At 43.5% G+C, this 15825-nt stretch overlaps 2 protein-coding genes across 3 annotated transcripts in view; both read left to right on the forward strand.

Moving 5' to 3' along the window:
- Positions 1-90: 90 nt before the first annotated feature.
- sec14l7 (SEC14-like lipid binding 7) lies at positions 91-9444 on the forward strand. 2 transcript variants are annotated; one of them, XM_062553604.1, is made up of 13 exons: positions 91-108; positions 1267-1440; positions 1628-1703; positions 2954-2997; positions 3386-3448; positions 3746-3934; positions 4381-4476; positions 4868-4928; positions 5017-5100; positions 5321-5427; positions 5587-5726; positions 7805-7974; positions 8772-9444. In XM_062553604.1, the coding sequence occupies exons 1-13, from the start codon at positions 106-108 to the stop codon at positions 8885-8887; spliced, it is 1323 nt and encodes a 440-aa protein (XP_062409588.1). In that variant the 5' UTR covers positions 91-105; the 3' UTR covers positions 8888-9444. The 2 variants fall into 2 exon arrangements, with proteins under 2 accessions (XP_062409588.1, XP_062409589.1); XM_062553605.1 differs by lacking the exons at positions 91-108; positions 1628-1703 and having other exon boundaries at positions 1394-1440.
- Positions 9445-10349: 905 nt separating this feature from the next.
- LOC134101236 (metal transporter CNNM4) overlaps positions 10350-15825 on the forward strand; it is a 32244-nt gene continuing 26768 nt past the window's right edge. The window contains exon 1 of the mRNA XM_062554832.1: positions 10350-11736. Within this exon, the coding sequence (XP_062410816.1) occupies positions 10350-11736 (1387 nt within the window). The remainder of the gene's footprint in view (positions 11737-15825) is intronic.

A 15825-nucleotide genomic window follows, 5' to 3' on the forward strand; every position in this document is an offset into this window, starting at 1 on the left:
TTTAGCATAGCTCAAGGGATTCAAAGCTAACATAACTGGATATTGTTACTGCTAGTTGTGATTCATTTTAAAGTAGACTGGGAATCGTGCCAGGACAGATTAATAATGGTTAGTCCACATTTATATCCTTAATAAATATATTCAGATATCATTAATTGCTTGAACTGACCATGAATGAAAAATAACTAGGAATCTAGAGAGCAATCATATTCACAGTAAAATTGTACTAGCAGCTAGCATAAGGTGACCATGTGCGAGACAAAAAAAAAATTAATAGCAATATTTTCAGTTTGACTATCAATTCTGATTGGAATACATACAGGTTTTATCGTCAAAAAAACGGCGACATGGGTAGTTATTCTGTGTTTTTCAGGGGACAGGCAACCAAAAACGGGAGGTCTGGTCACCCTACATTAGCACCAAAAAGATTGTCCAGTTAAGTTTATCAACCGTCTCTGGGACTCCACCATGTTTTACCAGTCATTTTGTTAGCAGCTAATGGTAACATTAGTTAGTAGTATGGCCATTTACATTTTAAAAGGAAATAATGTTGCCAACGTATAGAGTACAGAACAATAGAAGATCAAGGTAATTACATATTATTTATTATTATGTACATTTTGTATTTTATAAAGACAGGTATGTTGAACATTGTTTGTGTGCAGACCATGGCGCAGACTAATGTTAGCATAGCAGGAGGACTCGCCCATGTTCAAGGGTCAGTCAACCATTCAAGGACCACCCTACCTCACTGATCCATAAATAGATCAGTGAGCAACCCTGGCAGACATTCTCATTTAGGCGACAATATCTATGACATCTGTTTTTTTTCTTCTTCTTCTTCTTCTTCTTCTTCTTTTTGGTCTAACATCTGTATATTTCTTTGTCCAATATTTCTTAGGCCCTACGACTTTCTAGTAATTTCTAAACAACATTTAGGCTATAGTTGTAGAGTAGCCTATGCTATTAAAGGCGTCAAATATGCAGCCTGCATCTGCGGAAATATGCTGCTATATACTGTATGAAAACATGCTTCGGGTCTGTCTTTAGTTGCTGTAGGCTATGCAAGGAAAGGAACTCTATGAGCCCTTTACAATATTGTGTTGCTTTCATTGAGTGCGGGCTTGTCATCCACCTTGCCAGCGTGTGCTTCAAACTCTCTGCCACTGCACTCACTGAGCGCAGAGAGTCCTGCTGGAGTTACGAAATCTCAGAGGAGAAACCCCGAAGTTTTACACGCTGTCATATGTATTCATCCATTGGTAGGAAGAGCAATTACGAAAACACGGCCCGCCCCTGAATCACAGACATAATCCTCTCGGGGACTTCGTTGACGCGGTCACTGTGCAGGAGCGCACCTGTGACTTGCCTCGCAACAACAGAACCATGAGCGGACGCGTCGGCGACCTCAGCCCGAAACAGGCTGAAGTTTTGCAAGAGGTGAGATCATTTTTATGCAAACGAATATTTTTTTTTCCGGGCTGATCTGCATTAATCAAGTCGTGGCTAAGAAGACTTTGTAGCCTACCACCTTGGGCTGCGCTACAATTGTATTGTAATATAGGCCTAGCATAAATGTTGGATTAAACTTTCATTCTCTAATTTCTTGTTCGATGCTTTGCTTAAGTTTCGAGAAAGAGTTCAGGACATATTTCCCCTGCTGCCTTCCCAAAGCGACCACTACCTCCTGCGCTGGCTTAGAGGTGAGACTGACTGACTGACTGAATGAATGAATGAATGAATGAATGAATGAAGGGATTTGTAAATTAATAGCTTAAGCTACAAGGACTAAGGTTTTTTATGTCTTCATTTTAAAACGGAAAAGGATTAATGGTCCTTCCTGCTTTCCCACACATCTGAGATTTCTCCTGATAGACCACGCGCACACTAACCTGATACCCTTTACATGTGTGTTTGCATTTGTTGACCACAATGAAACTGGGTGTGGCAGTGTCCCAAAATCGCCAACTGGTTTCTCAAGATTGAGCCCATGGTTTGGGAGTGAAGTTTTTATTGCCATAACTAAGAATACAATGTGAGTACTTGTGACTTAGCTCAGATGCTTCACTCGTACCAAATCGACATGTTACCTACAGGGGCAATTCCAGGCAAAATATCTTGATTCACGAAGCGCATCATTTTGGAATTGCGCATTTGAAAGTACCTTGGTTGAAGTAGGCTAATTTACCAAAATGAATACGATAATCTCTGTGTTGGACTTCAGTGTAGAACTCTCTCGAGGCTTTCACCCTGTTGCCATGGTGTCACCCGTCCTAGTAATCTCCTTCTGTGCATCTCAGAGACACTTACACTTCAGATTAATTAAGGACAGATAATGCTCTGAGTTCTGCATGCAGCGTGTATGCTGCACACAAGACATGTAATTAGAAGAGAAAACAATATAGAATAGTTTTCAGACAGTCACCAATAGGCTGATTGTTTAATGTGTAACGTCTATTATAAACCCCAGCCTGCATTTAGTTTGTTTGTTTAGACATAAACAACTACAGTATACAGCTTGATTTTATGCATTATCATGCTGAATCAGCAAGTTCCAGGGGTTGCACTAAGACCATCATTTTGGATATTGACTTTTGTGCAGCTCAAAGTTCAGGCAGTATTTTGTCACTGCAAACATGTACATGCTCTTTCACCTGTTTATACATTGTTCTTGCACAAAATATTGATCTTGCATCCTTTGACCTACATGTATTAAGTTAATACTCAACTAATCAAGGATTTTTTCTGAAGTTTCACATACCTACTTTAATTATTGTATTGTTTATTATGTGTATGTCGCTTTGGACAAAGGCGTCCGCTAAATAGCCATAGCCATAACCATAACCTAAACCTACCATTCACTGAAGAAAAAATAATATGCTATGCTAATATTACTTTTGCAGTTGCGGCAGCATACTTTAAATTGTACTTGTCTCTTTTTGTTGAATTGCAGCCAGGTCATTCAATATAGAAAAGGCTGAGAATATGCTGAGAAAGGTAATTAAATCTCTACAATCTCTCTAAATTATATAATGCATATAATTTTCCTCAGACCCCAAATGTGCAATAACATGCATTGCTTTTAAAGAAGCAGTCACTACCACAGTCTAATAAAAAGACTGTTGACAAATCCTTAAATGATTAATGATAGAATGATAAAAAAAAACCTATAATGATAAAAAAAAAAAAGCTGTATCCACTTTTCCCCCTCTTCTTTGTAAATCCTCTGGTTTGAAAATTCTACCCATTTTTCCTTAAAGCAATGGTGGCTCATTGTACCCATTTGTTACCAAAACACAGCTTAGAACAGCACTGTCATAGTGTTTACAGTCTGTCAGGCCATGTCTCACTAAACTGCTAAACTGCTCTTTGTCTGTTTGATTAGCATGTGGAGTTTCGCAAGCACATGAAAGCAGATACGATTATTGACGAATGGCAGCCTCCTGAGGTGAGTGATTGATGGCTCGAGTAGGTCAGAGATCCTGTGAATGAGTGTCAATATTATTAACATAGTAAACAGAAAAGAAAAAAAAAAACACTAAATCAAGTGTGCTCTCTTTCTTAATGAGAGCACACACCCCCATGTTCATGTCCCCAGAGTGTACTGTAGCACTGTAGCTTTTGGCTGCAGCAATTTTTTTAGTTTTTTTGTATTGACAGTAGACCGTGAGATACAGAGATATGTGTGAACATTTTCTAGAATTCTCCTTTATTTCTTTATTTCTATTCCTTATTATTTCTCTAGGTGATTGAGAAATATGTATCAGGGGGAATGTGTGGCTTTGACAAGGAAGGAAATCCGATTTGGTACGACGTCATTGGCCCACTGGACCCAAAGGGTCTGCTGATGTCCGTCACAAAGCAGGAGTTCCTGAGGACCAAGGTGCGGGACACAGAAAAGATGCGGAAAGTGTGTGAAGAGCAGTCTGCAAAGGTACGAGTTCTGCTTCACATGCTAACCACCTCAGAAACAAGTCAGTGGGCCCTAGTTCAAATAAAGGGCAAAGTGCTATTTTGATAACTCCATATTTAATAATAAATATCGATGAGTCAGCCCAATGCTCCCATGTGCAACATGATACATGTAATTTATAGTGCATTAATGTGGCTGGGAAGTGGGAAGGTTCCCACTTCAGAACTCCCCACTTCCAAAGTGAGAGCGTTCATTATGTTGAGTGACGTCAAAAACATTCTCCTGGGAAGTTCCCAGTTCAGGTGTGACGGACACCCCCTAAACTCTAGAATTCTCCCACTTCCCAGTTGCTCATGAACGCACCATTATACACAAGAACTTGGCTTGTTGACAGACTTTGCCCACCACCATTGCGTCCATGTTGGCTCCTCAAGCCCCTCAGTGTCAGTGTTCTCTCTCCCTCATAGCTGGGTACGCATATTGAGTCCATCACCCTTATCTACGACTGCGAGGGACTGGGAATGAAGCACCTGTGGAAGCCTGCCATAGAGGCCTACGGAGATGTAAGCACAGCTTTAACTCACTATTAGGCCTGATGGGCTGCTGAGGGGGGTTGATCAGTCAACTAGTTCTTTACAAGAAATAAGGAGCATCCACTAGATGGGTCGTAAGTGTAGATGAACAAGAACTTCACTTTTATAGGATTTCCATTGGTCCTTGAAAGCCTGTTTTCAGGAATAGACATAGAAATAGAAATAGACATAGACATAAACATGGGTCATTGACAATGATTGAATTAATATATTTTTGTGTTAGAAAAGGCAAGATACCAAAAAGCCTACCATCACTGTAATATAAAGCATGCTTGAAGATTATTGGGAATCGTTCACACATTTTAGTCTCGCTCTCTCTATATACAGTATATACATCTGTCTTATGTTGCTTTTGTTACAGATCCTTTCGATGTTTGAAGAGAACTACCCAGAGAACCTTAAAAGGGTTTTTCTTATCAAGGGTAAGCATGTTTATGCTGCAAGTGTGATCAAAGTGTGTGTGCAAAGCCGATCAAAGCTATTTTAAATTCAAAATGTGTCTCTCTGCAGCACCCAAACTTTTCCCAATTGCTTTCAACCTTGTGAAGCCTTTCTTGTGTGAGGATACCCGACGGAAGATTGTTGTCCTTGGAGGTAAGGCACCTCTCTCCATTGTAAAATCATAAAAAACTCACCTTTTCTGTTACCCAGAATTGCAGTGTTGTTTTTCAAGACACGCAAAGCGCTTTACAGTGCAGGGGGGACCTCACTTACCACTTTCGACATTTCGACCCTCGACCTTTCACACACTCTCTGAGGAGCTCACGTACTGTATCATCATTCGGTTGAAACGACCTCTTTGCCTGTACTGTAGGTAACTGGAAGGATGTGTTGAGGAAGCACATTGATGAGGATCAGCTTCCTGTTGCCTACGGAGGCTCATTGACGGACCCTGATGGAGACCCAACGTGTAGGTCCAAGGTGAGCAGCAGCAGAACCAGAACACAGAAAGAGGTTCACGTTCCGCGTGTCCAACAGTTCTTGTGGTGTGAAACAACTCCCGTTTTGATGAAGGCCAATAACTCCTGAGCGCCCTAAGCCCTTTTGTGTTTTCTAACTCCCGTTTTGTGTTTGTTCTAGATTAAATACGGCGGTGTGGTCCCCAGGTCCTACTATGTGCAGGACTCCATAAACGTGCAGTACGACCAGACTGTGTCCATCAGTCGATGTTCATCCTTTCAGGTGGAGAGCGAGGTCTTCAGCGCAAACAGCATGCTCAGGTGAGCAGGGCAGACTCACACCCCCCTGAGTTGTTTACACTCATTTAAGCACTGGGCTTCAAAGTGAGTCAAGATTCAAGGTTCATTTTTGATTTCAAGTTTGATACAGCACGGACCATCAATATTAAAACGCTGTTTTTAAGAAAGAGTAACCTGAATTGCATCAAATGTTATCAAATATTATATTAAGATGGTACCCAGTTTAGGCATAAAGCGGCTAAAGGTCATGATCCCACCAGATCATCAATTGCGCTGTGTTCCTCGAATACCTCAGTTTACCTCAGATGCTGTCATAGAGCACTTTCTTAGCTCAGCCTCAGTGGGTCTATAGGAGTAGGTTGTTGGTTCAAGTAACCAGTGTGGACACTTGATGTTGCCTATAGAGACCCTTTCAGTCTGTTCTCAGAGGGCTTCCAGTTGACAGATACTGTGAAATTCAAATGAATCAGACTTTAGCGCAATGATATGCAAAATGTTGACTTTAAAACTTTTGAAATAATTGTTGTGGCCTCTTAGTTACCATTAGCTCAATGTTGTTTTCTGTGCCACTGGAAATGGCTTAGGAACACACGTTTGTTTTACTCAGTTGAAAAGGTCTCCTGTGTCATTGAATAAGGCACTCTCTCAATATCAGTCTCAGTTCGCCTCTCTGCAAATGGATACCGGTTTCAGCTGGTACTGTAGGTTCAGCCGAGGTATAACCTGCGATGCTTCAAATGGGGGGAGTCCGTGACTCATTTGCTTGCACCATGGAGACGTGGTATAAGCACCAGCCTTAGAAGCCTGAGCCACTCCTGAGACCCTGGATGTAAATTTGAATGCATTTTTCATTTCACTCAATTATTTTGGCTTAGTAGGGCTTCATAAACATACAAAAAAAAATTCACCTCTGTACATCAAGTAGTTTTTGAGAAAAACGATGTCCTCGTATGAGGACATTGGGTCTCTATTACCATAAATTACAATGAGATTGCCAATCCAGAAAGAATGTGAATATTCATGTGTGTACTCCAAGTGCCTAAGATTCAACTATTAAGAAAACAGTTTGTTTTTATTGAACAGAAATGTCCTGTTATTAATTTGGTTAAGTTTAGTGTTTATTTGTAAATGTTAGTTGTACATATGGGTCACACCCATGTGGAGAGAAGTCTATCCACAATCAATTGAAGCGAAACAGTTCTGCTCTATTTGTTTCTTATTTGTTTATTTATTTATTTTTTTAATTCCTTCAATGGATTTATTTATTCAGGCTACTCTATTATGTCTATGTCCACACTTTGACTTCCATTATTGCTTTACAGTAGTTTGATATGGCCAATGAACGACAATTTTCAATGTAATATGTAGCCTAAAAATGAAATTATGCGTACATTTCAGTCCCGATGTCCTCGTATGAGGACATGAAAGTTAAACACGTCCTGGTCTGTTTGTAATGATCGAAATGGGGGAAACTTGATGCCATATCATACTACAACTGTTCACAAACATATACAAAAAAAAAAAAAATGTCATAACGTTCACTGGCACGTTACCATGACGATAGTTCTCACTCATATGCCGGTAAAGCGTGGAGGTGGATTTCGACGCCATATTGCTTTTTCCCAAAACATTGTATTGTGTGTCTGATAACACTAGAGGGTAAAATGAAGTGTCCACATATAAGGACAACAGTTTTTTATTCAGAAAAAGTAAGCACAAGGTAAAGCAGAGCCTAAATGTAATGTCCTCATATGAGGACGCAGGGTCTCAGGAGGTTAATGGCTAGGACAGGTGTAAGCGCCAGATGTTTGTTATTATTGCATGTGGATTTAATTCTGTCTCCAGACAGTTTAAGCGTTTTTCTCAGAACTGTTTTGTTCGCCCACTTAAGTGAGAAATGAAAGGGTTTTTCAAATTGTTATTCAAAACACAAAAATCATGTATTTGTTGTGGACCACATTTCTCACTGATTAGTGTCATGATTGACATATTGCGCAGGAGTTTTTTTCTGTGGATTGTATGTCTACCTCTCTTTAGAGCTTTCTGTCTGTACTGATTCGTATTGTCTGTTGTTGTTCCCCTGGTTGCCTGTCTCAAAGGTGGCAGTTTGCCAGTGAGAGTGCGGACATTGGCTTTGGTGTGTTTCTGAAGACCAAGGGCTCCGACTCACAGAAGGTGGCGGACTTGACCGAGATTTTGCCCAGCGAGCGCTACAACGCCCATTTCGTGCCAGAGGACGGATCCATCACTTGTGCAGAGCCTGGAGTGTGTAAGTGAGAGTCCCCCCACACACACACACACACACATGTGATAATTCATGTTCAGATATTTGTCAAGATCCTAAGTCTGAGTTGCAAAATGCAAAATTTACTAATTTGATCTTCAAAAATAAAATAGCGTCTCAAGACTCATCTGTTTACCTCGTTTCTCACTAATTAATTCTTACAGAGTCATAGTTTGTGCATGTTTATGTTTATTATTGTGTTATTAGTCTGTATTTAATGTTTGTATTTTTATTTTTCTTTAGTGTAAATAACATTAATATTAATGTTTTGTTTATTGATTTCATTGTACAGTAAGTTAAATCTCAGTCTCAACGTTGTTGAAGCATTGCCTTACAGACACATCCAAAGTATTCCTATAACACAACAACAGTATATAAACAAAATCTTATCATCCACTGATGCCAGGCCTTGCCATTTTTGGTCGTGTCACCCCCTATCAACATCACCATGTGGCAACTCTGGTATAATAGAAATATTTAGAGTTTCCCATTCCCACTAGTAATCCCCACTTTCCTCTATCATTCATGGGATAGTAGCTGGTAATTATGATATCTGGGACATTATGTGAATGCCACAGCACAGTCATACTGTATAAGACTGGGTGTGAAGCAGATTTAAAAATCCATGTTTGATCACTGCAGGAGGACTGGGAGATGCACTTGCAGATGTCTTTTTCATCTTATACATACAAATGATCTACATCTGTATACTGGGTATTTGTAACAGACGTGTATTTATACAATGTGATGAATTGTACGTATTGTGTTATTTCCACACTTAGATGTGCTACGCTTCGACAACACCTACAGCGTGCTTCAGTCCAAGAAAGTGAGCTTCAGTGTGGAGGTGCTGACCCCAGAGGGTGATCCCCAGCCCCGCAGCCGTACCCCGGAGTAGGACCGCAATTGTGCCGCAACACACAGCGCTGCACCGCGCCTGGCCTATGTGGCCACTTCACCAGCTTCAGGAGATAGTGTTATAATTACTAAGAGGACACATTTCTAAGCATATAGACGTCTCAGGGAAATGTAGTCAAGTCATTACAAATAATTTTTACCTCTGTCATATAATTTCATGAAGACTTTGCTGTTAGAATGGAGATGTTTAAAATAAACAGGGAGACTGCACTGCATACACATTCCAGTTTGAGAGGACATTTTCAAATGCATGAATCACAAGCTTCTTGAGGTGTGCAAATGATCACATATAATTGTATGTAATATTTATTTAAATACATCTATAATAGTTGATGTTACAGATTGTTGGATTTGACTGTATATACGGAATTATTACATTATGTTTCCCTGAAAAATAATAATGGATGCCTTCAGTGCTATTCGAAATTATGACCGCTAGATGGCAGCCTCTTCCAACTGAAAATACAAGCCCTAACAGTTTGGTCATTTATTTTTGAAATCGAGTGAAAATAAAAACATCCGTGGAAGAAATCATCATTCTTTGTTTTGTGTGTGTACCTTTAATATTCAACATTTAATTTAAAATATTGCATCATGACTCAAATATGTAGGCTTGTGGTGTTATGTGGTCTAATTGAACATGAAGGGCACTATTACATGTCTGCGTAAAGTTACTGGAGCTGTAGCATGACCTCGGGACATCTGAAACTGCCGTGTCGTTTCACCTGTACCGCTTTTCCGAGAAAGACCGACGGCGCCTGACCTGCAGCCCGACCCCGGGAAGCCGGGGAAGCAGAGATGCTGACAGGACTCTGCGGCGGAGTAGGCTAGGCTCGGCTATGCCACGCACGCCATGTGAGTTTACATAACAGCTGTTACATTACAATAGGCTCATAAGCCAATAGCAGCAGCTGGCATGCGTTTTCTTTTTGCCTCCTGAGCGCCAAGTTTTCTCCGGGTCTGTTAATGAACGGATTTGGGTGAGATTTATTGTCAGGTTTGAAAATGCAGGATTGAATTGGGATCGCAAGTTAGGTGTAATGGTGCATTCGATTTGTTCACTTTAATATCAGAGCTTTAGCCTTGGAAAAACAGGATTTTCTTAAAGAAGATTCAAATATTACTATTGGTGCATCAGCTATGTGGACTTCATCTTGGTGACCTCTGGAATGACCTTGTTCAAGGACTCTGAGGAATTCTCACAGTGTCGCCATGCAACTCTTCCCTCCAGACAAATCCAGGACATCGGGCAGTTTTAAATGCAAGGTCATGAAAATATGACAGGTGTCCACTCCTTGTAGGCTAGTCGATGCCACCGAGTATCCGTCCACCCAGGAGGCGTTGCTGCAGAATTTATTATGGTAATGAATGTTAATGAGGGGGGCGGGATGCGACAAGTGAGTAAGTGACGTCACCCGCTGCCCGCAGAGAGTGAAACAAACATGGCGACAGACTGGAGTGGACAGGGACACATTATAACTTTAATCGTTTTTCTTTGGAGCGCCGTTGGTGGACGTACAGAGACAGCAAGTGTAATCGGGACCCAAGTGCTGGGCATGCGGCTGGAGAGGAGTGATAAACCGGCCACCACAACAGAAGATGGGGTCATTCAGGTAACAGAAGAGAGCACTGTCCAGCTCAGGTTTTATGGGGTGCAGTTCACCTCGGACTCCTCGTCAGAGATAAGGTTCATGGAACACGGGGAGGATGAGGATGGGAAATATTATAACGGCGATGCTAACAGGACTTGTACCGATTTCACCAAAGATTTCACCATCAGTAGCTTCATGAATGTCAGCAGCAGAGGTACAGCAGGGATGGTCAGCATCAACATCAAACCGCTCCGCAAGACCGAAAGCGAGAAAGATTATAGTCTCTGCGTGAGGGACGGTCCGGGGGACAAGTGGATCGTGTTGGGGGACAATGATGGCAGGGTTCGGGTGGTTGAAGAGAAGAAGCCATTCATGCCACTGTGGTGCGAGGTAATCCTTGTCTCCACTCTGTTAGTGCTGTCCGGTCTATTCAGCGGGCTTAATCTCGGACTAATGGCTCTTGATCCTATGGAACTTCGTATCGTCCAAAGTTGTGGTACAGAAAAAGAGAGGAGGGATGCTCGCAAAATCGAGCCTATTCGCAGGAAAGGAAACTACCTGCTGTGTTCACTTTTGCTCGGCAATGTGCTTGTCAACACCACCTTGACCATTATGTTGGACGAATTGATCGGTTCGGGGCTTGGGGCAGTGGCCGCCTCCACTGTAGGCATTGTCATTTTCGGCGAGATAGTCCCTCAGGCTCTCTGCTCCCGTCACGGTTTAGCAGTGGGCGCTAACACCATACAGTTGACCAAATTCTTTATGCTCGCCACCTTCCCGTTATCTTACCCTATCAGCAGACTGTTAGATTGCGTCCTGGGGCAGGAGATGGGGAATGTGTACAACCGAGAGAAACTGGTGGAGATGCTTAAAGTAACTGAGCCTTACAACGACCTGGTGAAAGAGGAGCTCAACATGATCCAGGGAGCATTAGAACTGAGAACCAAAACTGTGGAGGACGTGATGACCCCTCTCCTCAACTGTTTCATGATCCACACGGACGCAATCCTGGACTTCAACACCATGTCGGACATAATGGAAAGTGGCTACACTCGCATACCGGTGTACGAGGAGGAGCGCTCCAACATTGTTGACATTCTGTACGTCAAGGATCTGGCGTTCGTGGATCCAGATGACTGCACCACCCTCAAAACGGTCACGAAGTTCTACAACCACCCTGTCCACTTTGTCTTCCATGACACTAAGTTGGACGCCATGCTGGAGGAGTTTAAGAAAGGTCAGTGCATGTTGTAGAGGGAGGGATGACAACACAAGTAGGTGGCTGACCACAGCAGAAAAGATGCACAGTTTTTTTGTTGGTTTTTTTTTTTGTTGCTTTTTATCAGACTTAACTGTCATGCATGTAACTACAAGGTAACAACAGTTCTAATACAATGCCAATTTGCATACTTAAAAATAGCACTACACAGGATAGCAGCTGTTTGTAATGTCTTTGTTGGGGCAGGCAAAGACATTTCATTGATGCTTCCTCCTCCCAGTCATGTCTGTCCTGGTGCACGTGTAAAAGGATCTCTCCCCAGAGACTGGGAGGCAGCTGTCAGTTTTTAAGCGCACTATTGTCTTGTGGAGAGGGTTTGGAGCCAGGATAGGCCCTGTAGCACCAGGGAGTCTGAGATCTTGTTTAATGTGATGTGTGAGGATCAACCCAATGATGTAGTACTTTTACAGACCATTTTTTTTCTCCATATGCATTTCTCTTAAAGAGAGTGTCTGTTGATGTAGATAAAAAAAAGAGTTTGTAGTGTGTAAAGTGCCATCTCCTGTGTCTGGCGCTGCAGTGAGTGAGAGAAGTGGAGTAGAGTAGAGGAGTGGAGTGGAGTGTGTTGTGTTGTGGGAGTGTCGGGCCCTCCCTGCACAGTGCAGCTCTTGGCTGCAGCACAAAACACCGGACTTGTTGTTTTGACACTATGGATTACATGTGTTTGTCGGTTGGCTGCCATGGTACTCATTTTTAGCGCGCACACACACTCACACACACACACACACACACACACACACACCACACTCACACTCACATGATAATATATGCAGCCCCCAGTGACCGCAGGCAGTGTATTGATGAGTGGAAAGGTGGTGTGTGTGTGTGTGTGTGTGTGTGTGTGTGTTTAGGAGCGGTGTGTTATCCAGTAATGTGTTGTTTGTCGTGACTGTGTCGGGCCAATCAGGATGTTCCTCTCTCCGGTGGCGGGATTCAGTGGACAGAGAGGTCACCCACCACGCAGCCATGCCACCATGATGACACACACACACACACACACACACACACACACACACACACACACACAGCCATAGCCATAGTCATGCCCCCACCATGATGACACACACACACACACACACACACACACACACAGCCATAGCCATAGCCATGCCCCCACCATGATGACACGCACACACACACTCACACACTCACAACCGTAGCCATGTCCCCACCATGATGACTTGTCCACTTCCTGTTAGCACCTAGAGGACAGCAGCAGGCTGTAGGAACACTACATAGACACCACAGCGTGCCATACTCATGCGCTACATCATTGGAGGAAACAGCTAATCGCTCTCCTTTGACATTGTATTGCGTGTGTCCAGGTCATTTTTGACTTCAAAGAAAGCCATTCAAAATGGCCAAAGGCTGAGTGTGGGCGAGTAGATGAGCAACCACCCCAAGTTGAGGAAGCCAGCAAAGTAATATTATAGTGTAGGAAAAAGAAGGGAGATCCAAAGCACTCCTCTTCAAAAATATTTTAAAGAGCCTTTATTTAACTGGGTATTTCATGATACAAAGTTCAAAACATAGGGAGAAGCAACCCACGCATAGTGGCACAGGCAGCCTTCTTCAGGGTGTGAATTATAGTTATATTATAGTGTGCAGCGATTTAGACCGGCTATCTGGTAGGCTAACAGAGGGACAGTCTCGTTCAGTACACTACTGCCTTAAACCCTGTTGGTTAGCCATTTTAACTCAATGACCCAAATCAATAGCAGGCTAATCAGTGCTGTTTTAGTGGATGTGGTTTCTTTTATGGATGTGGTTTGAGGATTGTGGTGGTTGTTGTTGTTGGGATGAGCTTGAGATAGCTCAGTTCTCTCATCCTCTCTCCTTCTCTTTCTGCCTCCCCCTCTCTCCTCTCATTTCTTTCTTTCCCTCTCTTTTCTTCTCTCTCTTTCTGTCTCTCCCCTCCTCCCTCAGTTCTCTCCATCCTCTCCTTCTATTTCTGACTCCCTCTCTCTTCGTTCCTCATCTGCTCCCATCAGTTCCTGACTCTCCCCTCATCACAGTCTTTTCCCCAAAGCTCCTCGGCTCTCCATGCCGTGGAGAACATTATAGTTGAAGACAAGTGGTCTGAGGATCCTGGTGGTTGTTGTTGTTGTTGTTGTTGGGATGAGTTTGAGATAGCGTGATGGTTTTGATCAGTCCACGCCTCCCAGTGTAATGTGACTGCAGTGTCCTGCTGTCTGAAGAGAGCACAGGTCTGACAGAGAGACGGTGAGTGTGTGTGTGTGGGTGGGTGGGTGTGACATAAGACAAGGTGGTGATGGTTGTGGGTATGGAGTGTGTGTGTGGCAGAAGATAGTGTGTGTGTGTGTGTGTGTGTTTGTGTGTGTGTGTGTATGCGTGTGTGTTTGTGTGTGTTTGTATGTCAAAAGACAGACTGTGTGTGTGTGGATGTGTGAAAAGTTAGGGTGTGTGTGTGTGTGTGTGTTTTAAGACAGGATGCGTGTGTATGTGGTAGCAGACAGACTGTGAAAGGAGGCGCAGAATAGAAAAGTTCACTTCCAGGTCCTCCACTCCCCCCCCCCCCCCCCCCCTGTTCACTTCAGTTCCGTCCCGCTGTGTTGCTGTCACTTGGAGAGGAGTCCTGTCACCTCCTGGGCTTAGCCCTGACACAACCCTGTGTGTGTGTGTGTGTGTGTGTGTGTGTGTGTGTGTGTGTGTGTGTGTGTGTGTGTGTGTGTGTGTGTGTGTGTGTGTGTGTGTGTGTGTGTGTGTGTGTGTGTGTGTGTGAGTGTGTGTCATCACAGTGTAGACTCTCAGAAGGCAGACAGACCTTTGTGGGGAGTCTGAGTTTGTGAGAGGGAATTTTTTTATGCAGCAAGTGCAGCTCTCTGTAGGGTACACATCATGGAAGCATTCCCATTGCAAATACACACACACACACACACACACACACACACACACACACACACATACACACACATAGTGACCTGACCTCATCTGGAGGACTGCTCAGTATTCAGAGACTCCAAACACACACACACACACACACACACACACACACATAGGCTAAACAATGTTGTCACGTTTTGTCAAGTCCAGACTAACACTCATATACACACACGGTGGCGTGACCTCAGCTGGAGGGCTGCACTGTCCCCAAAGAGATGTGCACACACACACACATTCACACACACAGGCACAGGCACACACACACACACACACACAGGCACACACACACGTACACACCCACAGGCACACAGACAGACAGACACACACACACACACACACACACACACACACACACACACACACACACTGTCTCACTTTTCCAAACCCACACTCCCTCACGCACACACTCAGCAGCGTGGGCCAGCACAGCAGATTATAGCTCTCCCTTCTCTCGCTCCTTCTCTCTCTCCTCTCATTTCTTTCTTGCCCTCTCTTTTCTTCTCTCCCTCTCTCTGCCTCTCCCCTCCTCCCTCAGTTCTCTCCATCCTCTCTCCTTATCATTTCTTTCTTTCCCTCTCTTTTCTTCTCTCTCTCTCTGCCTCTCCCCTCCTCCCTCAGTTCTCTCCATCCTCTCCTTCTCTTTCTGCCTCCCTCTCTCTTCATTCCTCATCTGCTCCCATTAGTTCCTGACTCTCCCCTCATCACAATCTTTTCCCCAAAGCTCCTCGCCTCTCCATGCCACGGAGAACATTATAGCAGAAGACAAGATATTGCACTAAAATAAGATAAATACAAAAATAAATAGTTGATTTACATTAAAAAATAAACACCACACCAACAACTTAAAAGCGTTTGTAAGGAAAGAGAGTTCACGTCTTTTAGCTCTATGCATATCGACACTAAACACTCCCCGCGCTGACGCATAGAGAGCGATGCAGTCTTTAAGGTGCTGCAGGCAGGAGATCATGCAGGGGGGGAAGAACAGCCGGCTGAGCTCTGGCTGAGCTCTGGCTCAGTGCCTGCTGAGGTCTTCCCCCCAAGGGGCCGGCTGCGCTCCTGAATCAGCGCTAATCCGCGTCCGGTCTGTGTGTGTGTGTGTGTGTGTGTGTGTGTGTGTGTGTGCGTCTCCTGAGCGCTCCTCTG

This window comes from Sardina pilchardus, chromosome 14 (genome assembly GCF_963854185.1).
Source record: "Sardina pilchardus chromosome 14, fSarPil1.1, whole genome shotgun sequence".
Lineage (NCBI taxonomy): Eukaryota > Metazoa > Chordata > Actinopteri > Clupeiformes > Clupeidae > Sardina > Sardina pilchardus.

Coding starts and splice junctions, on each gene's coding strand:
- sec14l7 (XM_062553604.1), top strand. Junction 1,441..1,627: donor AGGCTGAAGTTTTGCAAGAG/GTGAGATCATTT, acceptor GCTTTGCTTAAG/TTTCGAGAAAGAGTTCAGGA. Junction 4,477..4,867: donor CCATAGAGGCCTACGGAGAT/GTAAGCACAGCT, acceptor CTTTTGTTACAG/ATCCTTTCGATGTTTGAAGA.